Source organism: Nerophis ophidion, linkage group LG02 (assembly GCF_033978795.1).
Source record: "Nerophis ophidion isolate RoL-2023_Sa linkage group LG02, RoL_Noph_v1.0, whole genome shotgun sequence".
Taxonomy (NCBI): domain Eukaryota; kingdom Metazoa; phylum Chordata; class Actinopteri; order Syngnathiformes; family Syngnathidae; genus Nerophis; species Nerophis ophidion.
In genome coordinates, this window is record NC_084612.1 from 26968488 (window position 1) to 26993487 (window position 25000).

At 37.9% G+C, this 25000-nt stretch overlaps 1 protein-coding gene across 5 annotated transcripts in view; it reads right to left on the reverse strand.

Moving 5' to 3' along the window:
- Positions 1 to 25000, reverse strand: part of pax6b (paired box 6b) — a 32994-nt gene that overhangs the window by 7261 nt on the left and 733 nt on the right. For 2 of the 5 annotated variants that reach the window (XM_061880450.1, XM_061880422.1), the window contains exons 2-9: positions 17227 to 17468; positions 15440 to 15493; positions 14935 to 14958; positions 13349 to 13479; positions 12983 to 13018; positions 12683 to 12898; positions 12324 to 12489; positions 1003 to 1161 (exon numbers count right to left, since the gene is read on the reverse strand). In XM_061880450.1, coding sequence (XP_061736434.1) covers positions 1003 to 1161; positions 12324 to 12489; positions 12683 to 12898; positions 12983 to 13018; positions 13349 to 13479; positions 14935 to 14958; positions 15440 to 15493; positions 17227 to 17239 — 799 coding nt within the window. In that variant the 5' untranslated portion in view covers positions 17240 to 17468. The remainder of the gene's footprint in view (positions 1 to 1002; positions 1162 to 12323; positions 12490 to 12682; positions 12899 to 12982; positions 13019 to 13348; positions 13480 to 14934; positions 14959 to 15439; positions 15494 to 17226; positions 17469 to 25000) is intronic. The other 3 variants (XM_061880431.1, XM_061880433.1, XM_061880442.1) reach the window with 3 other exon arrangements.

The following is a 25000-nucleotide window of genomic DNA, read 5'->3' on the forward strand; positions in this document are numbered from 1 at the left end:
CACAAAAATGCCTTTTTTTGTGTTTGCGATATAAAGACCACATTTTCTGTCTCGAAAAGGGCGTAAGACAAACTACTAAAAAAACAACATTCAATTGTTTTAGTAAAAACTTGTATTCAACGACGGATAGATCTGAATTTGATCTATAGATACTTAAGTGTGAAAAGTTTATATAAAAAAAAAAGATATCACTTATTTTTACACTTTTATGAGTGGGTCCCTTTCAGGTACCCAATCATTTTTGTGTTGTTTTTATTTTTTTTAAACAGCCATACCTCCAAAAAATAATAATGAATCAGAATCAATGTTGCTATGAATTATTGACCTATTTAAAATTCCATAATGATAAAGACATAATCATAATATATGACTATTTTTTACACATTTTTATGACTGAGACCTTTTGAGACCCCAGCACCAAACTTGAGGGGAGCCCTAAAGGTTAAAAAAAAGATATTGTACTGCTTTTGAAAATGAAAAATATTAAAATGGCCCCTGTAAACTTTATTTTTTCAGTCTGCGGCCCTTAGTGAATGACGTTTGTATATATTGAAGCATTTGATGAGAAAGTCCATCCATCCATCCATTTTCTACCGCTTATTCCCTTTCGGGGTCGCGGGGGGCGCTGGCGCCTATCTCAGCTACAATCGGGCGGAAGGCAGGGTACACCCTGGACAAGTCGCCACCTCATCGCAGGGCCAACACAGATAGACAGACAACATTCACACTCACATTCACACACTAGGGCCAATTTAGTGTTGCCAATTAACCTATCCCCAGGTGCATGTCTTTGGAGGTGGGAGGAAGCCGGAGTACCCGGAGGGAACCCACGCATTCACGGGGAGAACATGCAAACTCCACACAGAAAGATCCCGAGCCTGGATTTGAACCCAGGACTGCAGGAACTTCGTATTGTGAGGCAGACGCACTAACCCCTCTGCCACCGTGAAGCTATGAGAAAGTCCTCATATTGATAAACAAAACTCACACACGAGTTCTCACCTTTTTCCAGTGCCTCGATCTGCTCCTGCGTGAAAGAAGTGCGGTTTCTCTGCAGCTTCCTTTTGAGCTGCAAGCGCATCTGAGTCTCCTCGGAGTCCTCGCCGTTTGAACTGATGGAATTTGTGTTCTCTCCTGCGCCGTCTTGTGGCTGGCAGCCGTCTGAGGACCAAACAAACAAATTGTGTGTTGTTATTATTAGGACTGCAGCGCTTTAATCACACAAAATGATCGCATTAATCCCGCTAAAACACTAATTAGTCACTAAGTGATCAGGTCAATGCACCCGACTGGTGTGCTTGCTGGCAAATGTCACTTTAAAACACATCCTGATGGTACTTTAGATAATATTGTCATTAATGACGTGCATTTAAGTAACACATTTTCAAAATTCATCCATCCATAAATGGGTTATAAATGGGTTGTACTTGTATAGCGCTTTTCTACCTTCAAAGTACTCAAAGCGCTTTGACACTACTTCCACATTTACCCATTCACACACACATTCACACACTGATGGAGGGAGCTGCCATGCAAGGCGCTAACCAGCACCCATCAGGAGCAAGGGTGAAGTGTCTTGCTCAAGGACACAACGGACGTGACGAGGTTGGTACTTGGTGGGGATTGAACCAGGGACCCTCGGGTTGCGCACGGCCACTCTTCCACTGCGCCAAGCCGTCCCGCCATCCATCCATCCATCCATCCATCTTCTACTGCTTATCCCGTTCGGGGTCGCGAGGGGTCGCTGGAGCCTATCTCAGCTGCATTCAGGCAGAAGGCGGGGTACACCCTGGACAAGTCGCCACCTCATCGCAGGGCCAACACAGATAGACAGACAACATTCACACTCACATTCACACACGAGGGCCAAATTGACTATGATTAATCATGATCATTCCAAATTAAAATGTGCCATTATTATACCAGTTATTATATTGTATTAGTAACTGGACACCTTTAAGTCACGCAATATGCAAGGTCACCTGCTTAAAACAGCCTGCTAAAGTTGACGTCAACATACAAACCCCGTTTCCATATGAGTTGGGAAATTGTGTTGGGTGTAAATATAAACGGAATACAATGATTTGCAAATCCTTTTCAACCCATATTCAATTGAATGCACTACAAAGACAAGATATTTGATGTTCAAACTCATAAACTTTATTTTTTTTTTTGCAAATAATAATTAACTTAGAATTTCATGGCTGCAACACGTGCCAAAGTAGTTGGGAAAGGGCGTGTTCACCACTGTGTTACATCACCTTTTCTTTTAACACTCAATAAATGTGTTGATTACTGATGAAACTAATTGTTGAAGCTTTGAAAGTGTAATTCTTTACCATTCTTGTTTCATGTAGAGTTTCAGTCGTTCAACAGTCCGGGGTCTCCGCTGTTGTATTTTACGCTTCATAATGCGCCACACATTTTGGATGGGGGAAAGGTCTGGACTGCAGGGGGGCCAAGAAACTACCCAGACTTTTTTACTATGAAGCCACACTGTTGTAACATGTGGCTTGGCATTGTCTTACTGAAATAAGCAGGGGCGTCCATTATAACGTTGCTTGGATGACAACATATGTTGCTTCAAAACCTGTATGGACCTTTCAGCATTAATGGTGCCTTCCCAGATGTGTAAGTTACCCATGCCTTGGGCACTAATAGATAGATAGATAGATAGATAGATAGTACTTTATTGATTCCTTCAGGAGAGTTCCTTCAGGAAAATTAAAATTCCAGCAGCAGTGTACAGAGTTTAGATCAATTTAAATAAAAGTAAAAAGTAAATAATGGGGGTTTAAATGGAAACAAAATAGAGAAGTATTACAATAAGAATAAAAACTAAAAAGCAACAATGGGAATAAAAATATAACTGTAAAATAAGAATATAACGAGACAAAGTAGGCAGTAGTGACCATGTTATGAAAACGTATTGCACTGTAATACACTCCCATACCATCACAGATGTTGGCTTTTGAACTTTGTCCCTATAACAGTCCGGATGGTTATTTTCCTCTTTGTTCCGGAGGACAGTTTCCAAATATAATTTGAAATGTTTGACTCGTCAGACCACAGAATACATTTCCACTTTGCATCAGTCCATCTTAGATGAGCTTGGGCCCAGCGAAGCCGGCGGCGTTTCTGGGTGTTTTTGATAAATGGGTTTGGCTTTGCATAGTAGAGTTTTAACTTGCACTTACAGATGTAGCAACCAACTGTAGTTGCTGACATTGGTTTTTGAAGTGTTCTTGAGCCCATGTGATGATATCCTTTACACACTGATGTTGGTTTTTGATGCAGTACTGCCTGAGGGATCAAAGGTCCATAATATCGTCGCCTACGTGCAGTGATTTCTCCAGATTCTCTGAACCTTTTGATGATTTTATGGACCGTAGATGGTAAAATCCCTAAATTCCTTGCAATAGCTCGATGAGAAATGGTGTTCTAAAATTGTTCAACAATTTGCTTACAAAGTGTTGACCCTCACCCTATCCTTGTTTGTGAATTACTTAGCATTTCATGGAAGCTGCTTTTATACCCAATCATGGCACCCACCTGTTCCCAATTAGCCTGCACACCTGTAGAATGTTCCAAATAAGTGTTTGATGAGCATTCCTCAACTTTATCAGTATTTATTGCCACCTTTCCTAACTTCTTTGTCATGTGTTACTGGCATCAAATTCTAAAGTTAATGATTATTTGCACAAAAAAAATGTTTATAATTGATAAATGGGTTGTACTTGTATAGCGCTTTTCTACCTTCAAAGTACTCAAAGCGCTTTGACACTACTTCCACATTTACCCATTCACACACACATTCACACACTGATGGAGGGAGCTGCCATGCAAGGCGCTAACCAGCACCCATCAGGAGCAAGGGTTAAGTGTCTTGCTCAGGACACAACGGGCGTGACGAGGTTTGTACTAGGTGGGGATTGAACCAGGGACCTTTGAACATCAAATATGTTGTGTTTGTAGCATATTCAACTGAATATGGGTTGAAAATGATTTGCAAATCATTGTAATCCATTTATATTTACATCTAACACAATTTCCCAACTCATATGGAAACAGGGTTTGTACATTGTCGACCACTTTTATTGACACAAAATTGGTCATTGTTCTGTCTGTTTGTCATCATTTTCATGAAAGGACATCAGCAACCTACTCAGTGGCCTAGTGGTTAGAGTGTCCACCCTGAGATTGGTAGGTTTTGAGTTCAAATCCTGGCCAAGTCATACCAAAGACTATAAGAAATGGGACCCATTACCTCCCTGCTTGGCTCTCAGCATCAAGGGTTGGAATTGGGGGTTAAAATGTTTCCCGGGCAAGGCCACTGCTGCTTCTCACTGCTCCCCTCACCTCCCAGGGGGTGATCAGGGGTGATGGGTCAAATGTAGAGAATAATTTTGCCACACCTAGTGTGACAATCATTGGTACTTTAACTTTAACTTTTAACAAAGCACAGCTTTGCAACATGCACACAGTGGCTTCCTGTTCAGTGCAAAGTAAGCTTCAAAATAAAAGCGGGTTGCTACAACCTGCATTCTACCACAGCAACAAGATTCACCAATGTAATTTTTTTTGGGGCAGATTTGTTATCGTCACTCTCGTAAAGACATTTGACAAAATAATCACAACAGCTGCAGTGATTCTGAAACTCAAATATTCAAACACAGAGTTACTGTTCAAACTGCGTTCAACATTACAGTGGCCAAAAATATTAAATATACTTGTTAATTAAAAGCTCTGCGTTGTTTTTAATGAATACTTATGCCTGCTATGCTACTGCCTTTTAATGTTGGTCATTATGGTGGTACTTGGAGAGCCAAGTGTTTTATAATGTGGTACTTGTTAAAAAAAAAAGTTTGAGGGCCACTAGTGTAGAGAATAAAATATTTAAAAACAGAACAATCAAAATAAATTAAGCAAAAGGGAAGTAAACAATTTCTACAACCTGCCCAAGGTTAAAACATCCTAGATATGAATCCTAGGTAAATGTGCTAGTATAGGCTGATTTCAGTTATTTTGATACCCGCTTGTGTCGACGCCAGTCTGCCAGGCCAAGGGGCATAAGCGGCTGTTGTGACTTTGTAAGGGGGAATTATGATGAAGACAAAAAAGTGCTTTAAAATTACAATAGAAAAACAACATTTGCACATGACTGTCAGACTCAAAAGCTAAAGAGGGTGTGTTTTTATGCTTTTTTTTGACTGTTTAGAAATGTTCCCAACACTGATAGCAAAAAAGGACTTATGATGCATTGATCAAGAATTTCCTTTGGCTTTTTGTAGAAAATATACACCGTATAGTCCCATAAAAGTTCTCTTTAAGCATCATGAGACTTTTCAAACCATCAAAGAACAAAGAATCCATATTGGCTTTTTCTTTGGCTTTTGCACACTTTTTTACAACTCAAGTCAGCCATGGTGTAAAACATCAGCGTGTATGGATTTGATGACAACAGCTTAAATTTACAAACATTAAAATAATTGTTCTCTTTTTTTGGCTTTTTGCAGTCAAGTCACACAAAACTTTGACCTGCCATCACATATCACAACTTGTTGCTTTGCTTTTTTTTTCAACTGACTTTCCTGGCCAACACTTGTTGTCAGGAACGCAGGTACTGCACGTATTATAAATCTGATAACAACTCTGTTGAAGCAGTATCTCTGCATTTTGTTTTTTATTTGGCTTATTTTTGCCCCATGCACCCTCAAAATAAAGGTATAAAGACAAGAATAGTTTTTTTAAGAATGCTATTTCAAAAGTACAAAATTGTTCTTTAGGAAGCCATAAATATATCTTAATACATTTAAAAAGTGTTCAAGGTGACATGAAGTCCACATTTGTACCATTTCAAAAGCACCCTAAGGGTACCTGCTGCATTAAAAAAATGTGTTTGGCTCATAAACAATACCTATTTTTAGTAATATTGTAACTAGGTATGTATATGTACATATGTATATATATATAATAATACAGTATATGTGAGTGTGTGTATATATATATATATACACACATTTTCTACCTCTATATATATATATATATATATATATACACACATTTTCTACCTCTATATATATATATATATATATATATATATATATATATATCCATCCATCCATTTTCTACCGCTTATTCCCTTTTGGGGTCGCAGGGATATATATATATATATATATATATACATATATATATATACATATATATATATATATATATATATATATATATATATATATATATATATATATATATACCCATCCATCCATCCATCCATTTTCTACCGCTTATTCCCTTTCGGGGTCGCGGGGGGCGCTGGCGCCTATCCCAGCTACAATCGGGCGGAAGGCGGCGTACACCCTGGACAAGTCGTCACCTCATCGCAGATATATATATATATATATATAATAGGGGTGTGGGAAAAAATCGATTCGAATTTGAATCGCGATTCTCACTTTGTGCAATTCAGAACCGATTCTCATTTTTAAAAAATCGATTTTTTATTTTATTTCATTTATTTATTTTTATTTTTTTTAGCAATCCAACAAAACAATACACAGCAAAACCATAACAATGCAATCCAATTCCAAAACCAAACCTGACCCAGCAACACTCAGAACTGCAATAAACAGAACAATTGAGAGGAGACAAACACGACACAGAACAAAACAAAAGTAGTGAAACAAAAATGAATATGATCAACAACAGTATCGATATTAGTTATAATTTCAGCATAGCAGTGATCCCTCATTGACATTATCATTAGACATTTATAGAAAAAAAAAAAAGAACAATAGCGTCACAGTGGCTTACACTTGCATCGCATCTCATAAGCTTGACAACACACTGTGTCCAATGTTTTCACAAAGATAAAATAAGTCATATTTTTGGTTCGTTTAATAGTTAAAACAAATTTACATTATTGCAATCAGTTAATAAAACATTGTCCTTTATAATTATAAAAGCTTTTTTTTTTTTTTAAATCTACTACTCTGCTAGCATGTCAGCAGACTCTGGTAGATCCTGCTGAAATCCTATGTATTGAATGAATACAGAATCGTTTTGATTCGAAAAATATCCATTTATAATCGAATCGTAACCCCAAGAATCGATATTGAATCGAATCGTGTGACACCCAAAGATTCGCAGACCTAATATATATATATATATGTATATATCTATATATATATCTATATATATATATATATATATATATATATATATATATATATATATATATATATATATATATATAGATATATATATATATATATATATATATCTATATCTCTATATATATATATATATATCTATATCTCTATATATATATATAGATATAGATATATATATATATATATATAGATATATATATTCAGTATAATTTCAATTACAGCATTTAGGGCCATTACTAATAATATCGGTAATACAATTTTTGGCATAAGTCATGTATGCATGTCTTATTTTTCAATTTTGTATATTATGTTTTTATTATATATATTGTTTTTTAAATTCCTTCATTGGTATTTACTGGTATATTTGTTGATAGTGTACTGCACTTTGGAAATAGTTTGTTAATGTGCTGTATAATTAAAGTGGATTTTGTTGTGTGGATTCTGTTATTAGCATCTTTGATTATTGCCCTCATCACTGCACTATTAACTTAAAATCGTAATTTTAAACATGCTCTTGTTTTATTGTCAATGTTATCCGTCAAGACTGGATTTATTGTTGTGTATCAAGCTTTTATTGTCTTAGATATCGGCCTCAAGCACACATTTACATCATCTTGGCTCCATTGTCATTGAAAATTCACAGCAACTTGCGGGCTTACAATTGCAATACTTCACAGTCACATCTACAGTAATTTACTGGTAAACAACTGTTAATGATTCTGGAATGTAGATTGTATTTTTTTTTTGCAGTTATTTGTTGTAACATTACAGTATTTTCTTTATTACAGCAGTCTACATTTAAAAAAGACTGTTTAAAGCTGTGAAATCCTGGTTATGTATTTACAGAGTATGGTTAGGGCAGGAGTGTCCAAGATGTGGGTGCCATTTTCAGCCCTTGACATGATTAGAAAGTTAAATGATTTCATGAATAATAAGGTACAACACATTTGAGTCGTCACCTATATTTTTTGTAATAGTGTAGCATATTCTGATGTAGATTTAATTGTTTTTAACATCTTTAATGTACTGTGATGAGGTGGCGACTTGTCCGGCGTGTACCCCGCCTTCCGCCCGATTGTAGCTGAGATAGGCACCAGCGCCCCCCACCACCCCAAAAGGGAATAAGCGGCAGAAATGGATGGATGGATGGATCTTTAATGTAAAAAATGTATCAAATAGGCCCCTGATAATGATCATCATTTTTGTCAGTTATTGATCGATATATTTTATTTTTTTAACAATATCGATTTACACGACATACTATCAAAAATTACCCCAGCAGCCGCGTGCAGCGGTATTGCCACACAACCTTATGATCTTGCAACATATTATTCCTATATAACTACACTTGTAACTGAGAGTCTTGTAAGACCAACGCTGAATAAAGGATGGCAGACGCACTTTTGTTTACATCTTCATCTATCACAGAGCATTGTCAAATGCGACCAAAAAACATGTGCACACTTCCGGCATTCACAATAAAATTGTCTGGCTGTGCTAACGAAATAAGACTCCCAAAAAATAGCTTATATATTTACCAGAGCAGTGATTCTCAATTTGGCACCATCTCGTGGTACGCCAAAGAATCACTAAATAATGTACAGTTTTGTATTTTCTATACTCAAACAGAGTGTTACTGTTCAAATTGTGTGTAATTTTACAGTGGCCAAAATATTAAATATACTTGTTAAATAAAACTTCTGAATAGTGTTCAATAAATACTAAGGCCTACTATGCTACTGTATTTTAACGTTGGTTATTATGGTAGTTCTTGGAGAGCCAAGCTTTTTCTCAGGTGGTAATTGGTAAAAAAAAAGTTTTGAGACCCACTCTACTAGAAGATATACTAGGAATCTGAAGGCCCTTCCCGATTCGATTTAGAATGGATTTTTGATTCAACATGATTCTCGTAATATAATATCTGGTGTTTAAATGATAATAAAACCTGCTGACGTATGATTTCTACATGCAGTGTTGGCCTCAAAACTTTTTTTTTCAAATGTATCTTAAAATGTTATTTACAAAAATCGATATAAATAAAATACAATGGAACAACTCCAACCTAACCACAGCTTTACAATACTTGGTATAAACATTTACAACGTAATTGAGAAGACACCAAATACAATACGTATATAAGTATACATATCAATAATAAATTTAGCAATACTACTTGTTTATTGTTTTTAATCCAAAAAATGTGTCTTAAGAAAAAAATTCTGGAAAATTTTGAATCAATTCAATATCGGAATTAATAAAAAATTTAATTTTGGATGTGAATCGATTTTTTTAAGCACTGTTAGTATTTAATATTTAATATTTTGCCTTTGAAGAAACTATCTGAATTTGCAGTGATGGAATGTTGCAACACAAGCATGCTTTCACTTTCAATTATTTTCTTGTATCAAACTAGCTCTTTTGGGGACTTTGGATGAAGTCGAAACTTTCCAAAGTTATTTATGATGAAGAGAAAACGATTTGACACGCTTTCAATATTAAGGTGTCGAACAAATCAAATCGTCATTAACTGATCTAGAATCGAATCCAATTGGGAAATTGTGCCTGAGTTTTTACACTCTAACATAACTTCTTTTTACATGTAGGAACAAACAAAAATAGTGGCTACAAAAAAATCAGCGCTTAAAAGTGTTCCGATGGCGGAAGTTTGACCCTGTATCAGATTATTTCTCTTATTTATCAAATATTGTGGGAACTCAACAGTGCAACAATGCTGCGTGTTGTCAAAAGCAGACAAGAAAAAAGTCCAGCCTCTTTTCAGAGACAGGCATTAAAAGCCCAAACTCACTTGCAAACACCCCCTCCACCCCAGAAGCATCAATGGTCCCCATATGGGCGTCAGTATAAAACCATTGAGGTGACCACCAACTTTATTTTCAATAGCAGAGGAGGCTTTTCAGGCTGATACAATGGCTTCAGGGGTAAAGGGAAACCATTAAACTGTGGACACAGGCATGGGGACGAGCATGCATGGTGGGTGGAATATATGTGTGGTGGTGGGAGGGGGGGTGTATGCCCCACACAAAAGGATCCTCTCCCACTGGAGCTGCACAGGCCACTCTCTTTTTTTGGTATTGTGTCCAAGAGGAGGCCGGTCAACAGAGCTTTGAGTCCAGTGTGTTAACCCTTATCCACTAGCATCATTAATCACGTCCACGCCACTCAGGATTGCTGTCCTCAATTGGAAACAAATGAGTGAGGAGAGAGCATGCGAGCCCCCCCACCCAAACAACTCCTAAATAAGGCCAATCTATTCACCCCCCCCCCCCCCCCACCCCCAATCCTAACACTACCTCCTCTTAAAAAAAAAGGCTTATCGACCATAATGTCTGCACGTCCACTTGTTGCACATCATCAGAAAGTCCGTGCGTGCACGCGCAATTCCCCGCAAGGCCCCGACGCAACCCCACTTTGTGCGTGGAATCCAATCAAATAAGACAACTTTTGTATGCCATAGTGGGAGATAATCCACAAAAAAGGGGGTGACCGAGCCGCCATTATCCCGCGGCAGACCTCTGCCGGGATTTGTTTTCTGGGAAATAAACTCATTCTTTAGTATCAAGTTGTGTCAGCCAGTCAGGCGGAAAAGCAGCATAAAATATCAGAAAGAAAGAGAAAAAGGGGAAAAAAAGATGGCGAACCAATTGCGGCACCTTTTAGCCGCTGAGACCGGATCAAAACACTCTTGAGAAACCGCTTAAAAGTGAAAGAGAAAGTGAGAGACTAAATCCTAGAGACGGGATTTAGAGCCATAACATGAAATAGTTTTTATTCGTTTATAGGATGAACAATTGCTTTTTTTCTGTATTCTAACTCAGCACTGAATTAAAATGTTGTTATCATTATCAATATTATTATTATTTTAAATTAACTCTGCACATTAGCTGCACATATTTTATTGTTACTATGTTAAGCTATATCGTCTCGTTTTAAATTAATCTTTATTCTAAATAAAAAAAAATACTAATCATTCTTGTTTGTTTAAAATTGTGTTCTTCATTTTATGTATAATTAATATTAGTATTTCACTGTTATTATGGTGGTAATAACTTCATATTATCATGATAAAAGTTATTCTATGAAGCTACTTATTATTGCGACGTCATTTTTGTTCGGCCTAAAACCCATTAATTAAGGAGGAGTTTGTGTGCCTTGCTCAGGGGCACCTCACCCGAGAGGGTGGGTTATTTACTCGCCGTATGAATATTTTTTTTTTTAGGAAATCGAACAGGCGGCCTTTTGGTCATGCTTTTCGGCCTGTAATTGTTATTATTATTTATATTCATAATATATCGAACAGAGTAAAAATTCATATACATTTTAATATTCGATTTGATTCTTTTAATTCTATAATAATAATAATAAGTTGTATTATTATTATTATAGAACTACAATATGGATGGATTGATTATCATTATTATTGTTGTTGTTGTTGTTATTATTTTTTACTTAAACGTCTTGAATTATTTAATTACTTTCAAAAGCCAACAAGTTGAATTATAAATATATTTATTTGTACCATGTTGATCATATTGTATTTATTTAAAACAGCGGTATTAATAATGATGATGGCATATGAATACAGTGATAATTTACACTTTAATGCATATTAATTAATGTCTGCCACCACATGCTAAAATGCTGATAAAACAGTTACGCACGTTATTATTTTTATTTATTCTTAAATACTTTTAAATGCACAGAAGCATTTTTTTTAGTTTACATTTCAAGGCCTGCTGGGCCTTCAAGTGATCAGCACACACACACACACTCACACACACACACACACACACAGACTTACACGCTCACACACGCACTGGCGCACACGCGCACACGCGCACCCACACACTCACGCTTACACACACAAAGAAAGAGACAAAGGCCTCCTCTGCTAATGAGCAATTACAGGTTGCGTGGAAAGTGGGAGTGTTTCCCATCGGCCATCATTGCGTGTGGACGGAAACATTCCTTTGTGCGCGCGCCACACCTCTTGAGTGGGAGAACGGGCCCCGCTGTCACGCATGTCTACATCCGGGGCCGTGCGCACCGCATTGCGAGGCCTCAGTAATTGTTGTGCACACTTGCAGCAGAGAGGATGATGATGATGAGGATGATGATGATGACGAGGCTCACCTGGATTGGGCTGGCCGGGCACTGATGTTCCGGGATACCAGCCTGGCCGGGTCCCCCAACTTCCTGTCTGACCGTTGAGCATCCTCAGCTTGTCATACATGCCATCTGCGCCCATCTGTTGCTTCTCGCTCGCCAGGTTGCGCAGAACTCTGTTTATCGATGACACCTGAAGGGGAGCCAACATGGCGCATGTATGAGCGTGGAAAGCCTGCAGCCGTGCAACGAAAGCAGGAGCAAATTGGCCACGTGATGCAGGCGCGCGTGCGCAATTTGCATTAATAAGCGCGAACGCTTGGATGCGTCCTGCACGCGTAAACGCGCGAAATGGCGCAAATGCAATCAGGCGTGCTTCAACTTACACTGGGTATGTTGTCGTTGGTGCAGATGCCCTCCGATAAAAGCCGGTCGCGGATCTCCCAGGCGAAGATCGACGGACACTCCCGCTTGTATTGTGCGATCTTGGCGACCACCTCCGGCGTGGCGACCCTCGGCTTGCTGCCGCCGATGGCCCGCGGTCTTATGGATCCCGTCTCATAGTAGCGGCCCAAGATCTTGCTCACGCAGCCGTTGGACACCTGGATGGAGAGCAAAAGAACACAATTCACATCCATTATTTAGGACTATCCGTGGAATGTCTTGTGATGGCGTTCAAGTATCACCTTTTCACTGTCCACCACTTGGACTTCATCATGGGTCTATAAACACAGAAAATATGCCTTGAATGGTAAATTAGGCATTTGCTACAATAGAGCTATTTTAATTTATTTTTACTATTATTTTTATGATTATTTGTATTATTGATGTTATTATTATTATGATTATTATTATTATTATTAGAGCAGGCATCGTTTTTCCTCCTGTCTCCACGTGTCCAAATATTAGAAATATCTTTACGCGCAATCCCGTTGCGCACTGCCTGCATTCATTCAAGCTTCTCTGTGGCTATACAACACATATTTAGAGGGGAAAAAACATACAAATATGAATTTTAAAAAAATATATATAAATAATCGCGCGTTGGTCACCTGTAGTATCCGTGAGATGTCGCAGGGTCGAGCACCGCTGTGGGCGAGTTCTACTATTTTCTGCCGGGTGGAATCTGGCAGCGGTCTACCGTTGACGAACACGCCGCCGAGCTGGTTGACGCCGCTGTGACCTGCGTGGGCAGACGGAATTAGGGTCATCATCCATAACCCCCGTGGGAAAAAAAAAAGCTAAACTAAGCCTGTAAAATTGTGATGCACGTGCAGGATATATCTGCAAAAAAAAAAAAAAAAAAAACATGCATTCGAACATTTCTGCACTTGTTTTGGTGTTAAAAGGGCAATTGCATCGTCATAACGAAATAATTAAAGTTAAATTAGCTACCGGTCCAACCAGGTGCGCATTTTACGCACACGTGAAAGCATCTTTAAAAAGCCTTAAATGCATTTATTTCTGGCAAAAGAGAGGTAAATGGAGTTAAAGTAGATATCCGAAGCCTGCAAACCTGAAGTAGGAGCGCCCCTGCACGCTGCGCGTCCCTGCGCCCTTTTGCTGCTTCCCCAGCGCTGCCCGCCGCTACATTGACTCCCGCAGCCCGCGCTCCTTAGCAATAAATAAGCTCCGAATATAGACGAGGGGGGGAAGCAAATATGATGAGCCTGGCTGACATTTGTCTTTAAAATAAAGCTCGCCGCACGTCAACTTTGAGCTTAATTTCTGGGAATGGGCGGAAGTCGCCTCGGATCATGCACGAGCAGGCTAATTGAAAAGATCAGTGGGAGCACTTTGTGGCAGACACGTCACTTTGTGACACGGCTCCAGCGCGGCCGAATCGCATCGTCACGACAAATAGTAGCAGGATAAAAAACGAGCCTTTCTGCCTGCATTTGGATATCACTCAGACCAAATTGGACGCTACTCGTTTACCCCTCGGAGGAAGAGAGAAAGGAGGGGGTTGGTTTTAAGGTGGCCTGGGGGGAGGGGGGGGGTGTCTACGCGCGGTCACAAAAACGAGGGCGCGCTTAGATTCTTAACATATTAAAAGTGACATGTAGTGCCCCCCCCCTCCTTCTCCTCTTCGCATTCTTGTTTGTATTTGACAACAAATTGTGTGCGCTCAATCTGATCCAAAGAAGGCCCCCTTTTTTCTTGCGCGTAATAATAATCTTCCATCTTGCGTGGATGTGATTGATGCTAAATCCACTATCATCCCTCCCTGCTCCTTGCTAATTCCAGGATTACGTGGAATTAATGGCCCAAATTGGCTTCGCGCGCGTTAAAACCTTGCTGCTGCTGCTCCATCGCCTCTGATTTATGACCATCATATTTGGAAATGAATGATCGATAAAAGCTGTCACGTATGAGTCTTAATCATGGCTCAATTCCCTCAAGTGGCCTTCATAGAGTCCATCTCGCCCGCTGGCGCTGATTACGCGCCAAAACATATGGTGTCATTTTGGACGCACCCATAGGACTTATTAGTACAAAAGACGACCGTGACCCCACTTGGACAACCCCTTGCGTGAAAAGACAGTATATTTACCCACTTTGCACATATCAAAAAACGCTTTTTTTTTTTTTTTTTTTTTTTTGCACATAAGGAATGTAATAAAATCAATGCACACACCTTCATCACAGATGTCATACACCTCTTGTCCAGCAGCAAGAGAGAAAACGTTCATGTTTAACTTTCGTTGTGTCTTTTTGCACCAGGAAAGACAGAATTCAGCCCAACTTCCGGTCTAGCCATGTACTGTATGTGTGTGTGTTTGTTTTCTATAAATAATGCACTCATTTGCATGAAAAACATTATTTCCCTACCCTCATGTTTCATGCAGGCCTATCTTGTATGCAGGCGCCTGTGCAATTATTCCATAGCAACCCAGGCAGAAAAAAATAATATATTCCATCCCCATTTTTTCATCCTGTGGTATGATTAACTTGTTCTATAATAACATAACCACAAAAATAAAATGACAGCAATGAGCAACAGTACACTTCCCTCATGTCAATCATGCAAATAATACACTTTCACCTCCTTTTTTTAAAGGCAATAATGTCAGAGGTGTTGTGTCCATGCACTCACAATTAGAAATGTCACAGCATGAAATAATAATAAATAGAAAACTTACTGTTTTGCATCATTGAGGCTACGCCAGACTCCCACGTGGCTTGGCTGTGGTATTCTAAGCATCACAAGGGAAGATAATAAAACAGGTTGACTTCAATTTACAATTATTTTTATTTTCAAATTTTTTATTTCTTTACAAATTGTCATCTCTCTCCTCGTTAATATTATTTTAGGAAAACATTTGGTGTAGTTTAGCAGCCTTTTTTTGTGTTGCATGTTTTTGTATATTAAACTTGCCTGGAAACAGAGTTGACTGTCCACTCTTATTACAATTTAGTCAATCATCTGCCGTTTGCACTACTTAATGCCTCCCTATAGGACAGAGCAAAACAAGACATTAGCACAGCCAATGGAGGCTACTCAATTATGCTGATAATTTTGTTGAAGTTTTTCATAACTTTATTCAACCCCTAAAATATATGTATTGCTTCTTTGAGGCCACCTTATACCACCAGGGCGGATAAAAACACGCACAGCTTCCCCACGAAACACTCCAACAAGTTCACATTAATACAAAGAGCCGGAGGCATGCATCCCACCCCCTTCGGGACCATTCACACACACATTCTCTCTCTCAAACACACACACACGCGACCGTGACCCGGGTGCAGCAACTGTGTGTGTGACTGAATGCTGTTTTTTTTGTTTTGCATGTATTTTTTTTTTAATAGGAGAAACATAAGTATTACTTGCTGTTAAACATTCGGTGGTTGTTTGGTGCTGTGGTTGTAAAGACACAAGAAATCAGTAGGGCGCTCAATTGGAAAAGACAAATGCATTAAAAGAAGCTTTTCAATTGAGGAACAGATAAGGGAGGGAAACGAAAGGGGGCCAGTGTGGGAAAACTTTTTTCATGTTAGAGTTGTGTTGTGTCCTAATTGTGTTTCAGGCATGGAAAGTGTGCACTTGCCCGTGCTGCTGTTTTGCACGCTCATTAAATGCACATTGAAAATTCCATCACACACTCATCTTGCACGTTTAAAACCTGCTATAATTATTGAAAAAAAATATGTGTAAAAGAAATTAAAAATAAACCATGCATTTTTCAGCAAATAAATAAAAGCACCATTTAAAGCAGCCTGTGTATGGCGCACGTGGTTAATCATTTATTGGAGGTCGAAAGCTCAACCTTGTTGTTCGCAGGGTTAACGATAGCATCTCATCTCCATTTCTTTTGCGTTATAATCCGGAACGACAATGTCTTAATTCAATATGCTTATTCACGCAACAAACACTAAAAGAGTGCATGCATGCAGGCCTCACTGCTCATTGCTTTCTTTTTTTGTGTTTTTTACAATTATTACACCACATTTTTGCAGGCCGGTCTTATAAAATTGGAAAAGCCACTAATTTAATTAAGACTGTTTATTCTTTATTGGAATTTGCTGCTTATACTGCTATTATTATTTATGCATATGAGGCTGGTATTTTCCAAGAATTTTCAAACGGAACATACACTTATTAAAATGTTATTTTTGTCCTTGCTGCATATATCTGTAAATATACTACATTCATTTATTAGCAATGCAAAAATAGAGTTTTTATTTGCTCCTCACTTTTCATCTGCAAGAAGTTTTTTTTTTTTTTTTGCTGAGTGGTCGGCATGAATTAATCTGACGCCTTGCTCATCGAGTCATTGCGCCTAAATGCTTTATTCTTTAGGCAAAATTAAGCACATAAGATTAGTTTAAGAAAATATTAAAAAATATATACATGCCTATTTTGCTGCACCAAATTGAAACCAAAAATAGCATAATGTTAACAAATATTGTAATGGAAGACTTTTACCTTTTTGGGGCATCCTGCGTCGGTGTCAAAACCACACTGTGTTGCCTGTTTGTCCACGGCCCACACACAGGAAGAACATAAAAAAAAACAAAAAAAAAAAACAGGGGGGAAATATACCCACGATGGTTAGCCGGTGTCCCCTCGTGGAAGTGAAGAAAAAGTGGGGCTGGGTAATGAAAAAAAAAATAAAAAATAGTTTCCAAAAGGGTGCTGGAGTGGAGAGGGAGACGGAGGGGATATCCCTGCGAAGGAGACAGAGATTGACAGTGAACTCAGATGTCAGGACGCAGCGAGTTTGGCGTGGATGTGCGCTGGCGTGGGAGAGAGCGAATGAGAGAGTGGGCAAGAGAGAGAGAGAGAGAGAGAGAGAGAGAGAGAGAGAGAGAGAGAGAGAGAGAGAGAGAGAGAGAGAGAGAGAGAGAGAGAGAGAGAGAGAGAGAGAGAGAGAGAGAGAGAGAGAGAGAGAGAGGAGGGAGTGGGTGGTGTGTGGGGAGGAGGTGGGTGTATAAGAAGAGAAAGAATGAACACACCTATGCTGATTGGAGAAGGGAAGAACAAGTGTATTAATGTATGTGCTCCGCCGCTCTTCACTGGCCCATTAGCGCGACCCGACCTCTGTCATCATCACCCCCCCAGCAACCCCCTTATAAACACCCCCTCCGCCTGCGCCGTGCAGGCTGAGCCAAAAGCGGGAAAACTGGGCCGAGTCACATAAGAGAAAAAGACGGGGGGCGAGATAGTCCCCCACGACCCCCCAACACACCCTCTATGTGTCCAAGCCCCACTAATCAGGCCGGTGCAGAAGTGTGGTGGGTGATGCTGCAATATTGCTGGACAATAATAATAATAATAATAATAAAGACTCACGTGTGTCAGTTGGAGCCTTCAATCACAAATAATGACCAAGGATTTCACAACATTTAACATTGCACGGAAAATATATTGTACCTTAACAAACTGCTGTAAAAGAAAAAAAAGTGCATGTCACACAATCTAACTTTGCAGTAAAACTACTGTACATGTTATTGTAAATTGACAATATTTGTTTTACAGTGTATTCAAGTGTAATGCTGGAAAAATAAGAGGACACACGCGTCATCAAACCTTTAGCAACATGTCCAGAACATGTAAAACAATTTAACTATAATTCTCCAAAATATAAACACAGTAAACATAAAATGCTGTAATCCAAACTGACTGTATGTTGCTGTAGGAATGACCATGCCTTTATATTTCAGGCAAGTAACTGTTATTTCACATGTACTGTAATCATACAGTCTGCACTATGTTTCACAGTAAACGCTCTTATTAAGATAGGATAGACTTGATCCATCCCACAATGCCGAACTTCTGTGGTTGCAGTGCAGATTGAAAAAGTCCACAAAAATAAGGTAAAAACACATAAAAACATTTTAGATCACAGCATTTCCGATGGCATTTCTAGCAAAAAATAAAATAAAATAAAAAAAATAATATGTGATTAATTTAATGTTGTTCTTTTAATTTGTAAACATAACAGGAAGTTGCACACACGTGGCTGCAGCCGAGTGGTGTGCATGCACTGACAAGCATTATGGGCTGTTGATGGCAGGCCTATGCAAGCTTTATACTACATAAAAGTTATTTTTGCATGCATTCCCACATAATTTTGACTTTTATGGCAAACAACTCGCTTTAATTACACAATGACATTGTACACAACTAAAATATATTTTTAAGTGGAGACTTGGGTTATTTGTTTGTGTATACATTTAATATTTTCCATTAATTCATGTAATAGTCTTTTTTTAGCAGGCATGTGCAAGCCTTTTACGACATATTATTTTTGCATGCATTCCCATGTAAATATGACTTTTATAGCAAACAACTCGCCTTAATAATATTATGACATATTGTATGCAACAAAAATATTTTTTTAAGTGGAAACTTGGGTTTTTTGTTTGTGTATACATTTAATATTTTACATTAATTCATGTACTAGTCTTTTTTTTAGCAGGCATGTGCAAACCTTTTACGACATAAAAGTTATTTTTGCACGCATTCCCATATAAATATGACTTTTATGGCAAACAACTCGCTTTAATACCATTATGACATATTGTACAGAACTAAAATATTTTTTTAAGTGGAGACTTGGGTTATTTGTTTGTGTGTATACATTTAACATTTTTACATTGATTCATGTAATAGTCGTTTTTTAGCAGGAATGTGCAAGCCTAAAAGTTATTTGTGCATGCATTCCTACATAAATATGACTTTTATGGCAAGCAACTCGCTTTAATAACATAATGACAAATGCATTTTTTACAAGTGGAGACTTGGGTTATTTGTTTGTGGATACATTTAATATTTTACTTTAATTCATGTAATAGTCTTTTTTTTTTTAGCAGGCATGTTCTAGCTTTTTACTACATAAAAGTTATTTTTGCATGCATTCCCACAAAAATATGACTTTTATGGCAAACAACTCGCTTTAAAAACATTATGACATATGGTACACAACTAAAATATATTTTTTGAAGTGGAGACTTGGGTAATTTGTTTGTGTATATATTTAATAGTTTACATTAATTAATGTAATATTCTTTATTTAGCAGGCCTGTGTAAAAAATATACTACATAAAAGTAATGTTTGCATGCATTCTCACAAAAATATGACTTTTATGGCAAACCACTCGCTTTAAAAACATTATGACATATTGTACACAACTAAAATATATTTTTTTAAAGTGGAGACTTGGGTAATTTGTTTGTGTATATATTTAATATTTTAAATTAATTCATGTAATATTCTTTATTTAGCAGGCCAGTGCAAGCATTATACTACATAAAAGTTATTTTTCATGCATTCCCACAAAAATATGACTTTTATGGCAAACAACTCACTTTAAAAACATTATGACATATTGTACACAACCAAAATATTTTTTTTAAAGTGGAGACTTGGGTTATTTGTCTGTGTATATATTTGACATTAATTCATGTAATATTCTTTATTTAGCAGGCCTGTGCAAGCATTATACTACTTAAAAGATATTTTTGTCAATTTTAAATGTATACACACAAAAATATGACTTTTATGGCAAACAACTCACTTTTCTAACATAATGACTTACACGACTAAAATATATATATTTTTTAGTAGACATTTCAGTTATTTGTTTGTGTGTATATTTAATATTTTTACATTAATTTATGTATGTTTTGTTTATAAATACTCATGGGTCTGTTACGCCTTTGAGTCATTCAACTTTAAAAACAAAAATGACATTACGGAATTAGTAATACTGAGCAAAAAAATGGTCTTTGCTAAAAAAAACAACACACCAAAAAACTGGCATGTGGAATGAAATATATTAAATATTTATATATTTTTTTTATAATGCTTTACAGCAGCCATCCCTTCCCAACAACAAAAATCTCCACCACGTGCTTTTGTTGACTCTTTTGGATCCCGCCGCCCCCGCCCTCCTGTCAACAAAAGGCACGGTGCGTAAAGAGCGCAGCCTTCAGGCAAGCTCGGCTGCTTTTTATGGCCACATTTGCGCGGCAAAGGCGACGTCACTCCGGCGGCCTGACGTGGGGCAAATAGCACGCGTATAAAATAGCACGCGTATAAATAAAAGTGGAGCAAATGAGTGTGTAGCCATGGCCACACGCTGCCCTAAAACACGGCGCCGGGGTAAATGGCCGCCTTATTAGGGCACACCTCAGCGCACCCCTAAAGCGCCCGTGTGTGCTCCGGCTTGTGGGATGCAGAGCCACTCCTCAAAGATGGGGGGCTGCAAAAAAAAAAGGGGGAGGGGGGTACGTAAAAGGGGCAAAGTTTGAGCCAAAAATAAGGGGGAGGGGAGAGTTCCTCGATGAAATGAAGTCATGGAGGCCTAAACTTGACTTCCTTTGACATGAGAAAAAGTGGGAGAAGTCAGAGCTCATCAATAAAACACTTTGGAGGTGAAAGAGGGCTCCCTAACAACCATCGCATTCCGGACTGGGCCTTCAATGAGGAGACAAACGACCCTGCCAGGGAGAGAGAGAGAGAGAGAGAGAGAGAGAGAGAGAGAGAGAGAGAGAGAGAGAGAGAGAGAGAGAGAGAGAGAGAGAGAGAGAGGGTCTGGCTTTCGCCTGAATGGGGGCCCTCAGTGGGCCGGCGAGATAATGAGCTGAGAGGAGCTGCTCAAAACTGTCAGTGAGGGTCCCGCGGCGAGGAACAACACTTTGGCCAATTCTCCTTCATCAAACAAGCCGTAAACTAAACGAGCACATTCATGGTGCTTTCTTTCCTTTTTGCTGCCTTGTTTCTCCTCGGACTGGTGGTGGCCCGGCATCTAGTATAGACCCATGCAGCGCATTGCTGCAAGAAAGGACCCTGCAACCCCCCCACCCCTCTCATTATTGCACTAATATACATTAGACCACAAACTCGCGTTGGTTAGTGCGCAGGCATGGACGTTTTTAATATAATGTGAGTTATGAACATCATGCACAATAGCTGCATGCATCAAAATTGGTGACAATGTTTATTTCCCCTTAATAGTTCTAAGGTGCAGAGTAAAATGTATTAATAATAAAAAGGTGACATTTACATATTGTTTTTAATTATCACCAAATCCATAATATTTAAACAAATTGTGCATGTGTAAATTACACACAATACAACACTGGTGTCTCATTGACGGCACTTTTAATGCTCGTGTGTATATGTTGAATAATAAAGGAATATTTCGGATTAGGTGAAACCAATTTTCATTGACATTGTAAATTGAAATTAAATAACTAATAATTGCATTTCTTTCACGGGAAAATTTACAGTAATTTTCTGTGAAGTGAAATTGTGTGACATGTAAGGGTGTTGTCATTTTTACAGTCATTTGTTGTAACGTTACATTACATTACTGGTATATGATATGACGCTGGTAATGGGTAATGCCATTTGTACAATATTTGTTTGTAAAGTTATAGTACTTGACTTTAAAATAATGCAGTTAAATGCTGTGGAATGTAAGGGTAATGCAATTTTTACAGTATTTTTTGTAAAGTTATATCACGACCTTAAAATAATACAGTTAAGTGCTGTAACATATAAGGGTAATCCATTTTTACAGAATTTGTTTATAAAGTTAGAGTACTTGACTGTAAAATAATACAGCTAGATGATGTGACATGCAAGGGTAATGCCATTTGTACAGTACTTTTTGTAAAATATAGTGACTTTATAATAATACAGTTAAATGCTGTAAGATATAAGGGTAATGCCATTTTTACAGGGTTTTTTGTAAAGTTATAGTACTTGACTTTAAAATAATACAGTTAAATGATTTGACATATAAGGGTAATGCCATTTTTAAAGTATTTGTTTATAATGTTACAGTGCTTGACTGTAAAATAATACAGCTAGATGATGTGACATGCAAGGGTAACACCATTTATACAGTATTTTTTAAAAGTTATAGTAGGACTTTAAATACTACAGTTAAATGCTGTAACATAAGGGTACTGCCATTTTTACAGGTTTTTTTTGTAAAGTTATAGTACTTGACTTTAAAATAATACACTTAAATGCTGTAACATGTAAGGGTAATGCCATTTTTACAGTATTTGTTTATAAAGTTAGAGTGCTTGACTGTAAAATAATACAGCTAAATGATGTGACATGTAAGGGCAATGACATTTTGACAGTAATTTATTTTGAGGTCACAGTAAATTGTGATTATTTTACTGTAAAATAACACTGTTAAATGCTGTGAAACTCAGTTTACTTTTTACACTGTTATGTTGTGGCTGTGCAACGTATGGTATACTTTTTTCTTCTTCTAATATTTTAAATACTAAAATAGATTAGAGGATTTTAATACCACAGCTGCCATTGTGTGCTTTACATATAAAACTCACAATTTGTTCCATAAAATTTGACAATTAAATTACATTTTTACCAAAAAAGCACAATTTAAAGATATGGTTAATTAAGCTATATATGGTGTTTTCTTTGTATCGTGCAATCTCAAATGTTTTGCTTTCTTGCTTAAGAAGTACAATTCTAAGTATATGGGTCTTTACACAACAATAACACATTCCTGTTTGTTTTTGAACAGTAGAGTAAAGTGATTTTATTGTCCTTAATAAAGAGCCCAGTTGTATTGCATGTTGTGATCCCAAAACAATAATAGCAGTCTGCCTTTGCAGTGCAAAGTGTTATTGCGGCTCAGTGGTCACACAGGCTGCAGCTGTCAAAAACTCACCCCTCTATTAACCTTCCTCCCTGACAAAGACACAGACAATGCCAGATGAGTGTGTCAAGTAGTTGTCTTTGGAAACAATTCCTCATGTTATTGATTTCTCCTGGTTAAGCTGTAAATCCGCCCCAATGGCTTTAATTCCTTGTCTTTTCTGCAGAGCCCTTGCATGCCAACAGGCCCTCCACCTGCTCAGCACAGTTGGAGCAGAATATTTCCTACATGTACTGCAAGGTAAGTTGGTGGGCGACACATACAGGAGGATAAGGGGGTTGTAAGGGCTGATGTTGGGAAAGCAATTAGCCCAATTCGGATTAGCTGCAACTAATGTCACAGACCTTGAAAAGAAAGCCTAATCTGGGCGCTGTTCCCCCCACTGGCAATGTGGATTTTTTTTTTCTTGTGTGTGCCCTCTGGAAACTTTGACCAAAAAAGACAAAGAGGAAGAAACAGAAAAGGAGGGTGATAAAGGGGATAAACAGTAACATTGTTTTCGGGCAAACAAATTATTTATAGTGGCCTTTTTTTATTTGGGATTATGTTTGGAGCCTTTACATGTCTTTAAGTATGACACTTTCGACACCTCATGCACTAAATCAGGATGCAATTATGATAGTAATATTTCATCAAATCTTTGTAAGTAATTCCATTTTTTCCATAAGTATTGTTAATTTAATATTGTTATTTTTTTATTTGGATCATTTTAATGCAGACAATAAAATAGCAAACTGTTGACTACATTTTGAAGACATGACATGTGTCATGATGATAATAACAATAAAAAAGCTAATAAGTAGAAAATGTCAACTGTTACATGTGTATTTTTGATAACATGGCCTGTCAATCATGGCATTGTTATACATTTGTGAATTCTAAAGAGCTTTCCTGAGGGACATCTGCTGGTTTACCATGTGTAATTAGATTTTAGCGACCATGTTTGACTAAAATCACCTGCCCATTTGACTATTTAGTCAAATCCGATTAATCTCCTAATCATTTTTTTATGCAGCACACGGGGTGGAAAATATACACTTTTACAACACTGAATTTGAGCAATTGTGAAATTGACACATATGCAAGTGCAATAAAATCAATGCATATGTTTTATTACTATTATTATCGGTGGCAGAGGGGTTAGTGCGTCTGCCTCACAATACGAAGGTCCTGAAGTCCTGGGTTCAATCCCAGGCTCGGGATCTTTTTGTGTGGAGTTTGCATGTCCTCCCCGTGAATGCGTGGGTTCTCTCCGGGTACTCCAGCTTCCTCCCACCTCCAAAGATATGCACCTGGGGATAGGTGGATGGGCAACACTAAATTGGCCCTAGTGTGTGAATGTGAGTGTGAATGTTGTCTGTCTATCTGTGTTGGCCCTGCGATGTGATGGCGACTTGTCCGGAGTGTACCCCGACTTCCGCCCCATTATAGGTGAGATAGGCAACAGCGCCCCCCGCGACCCCAAAAGGGAATAAGCTGTAGGAAATGGATGGATGGATGGATTATTTTTATTATTATTATTATTATTATTATTATTATTGTTGTTG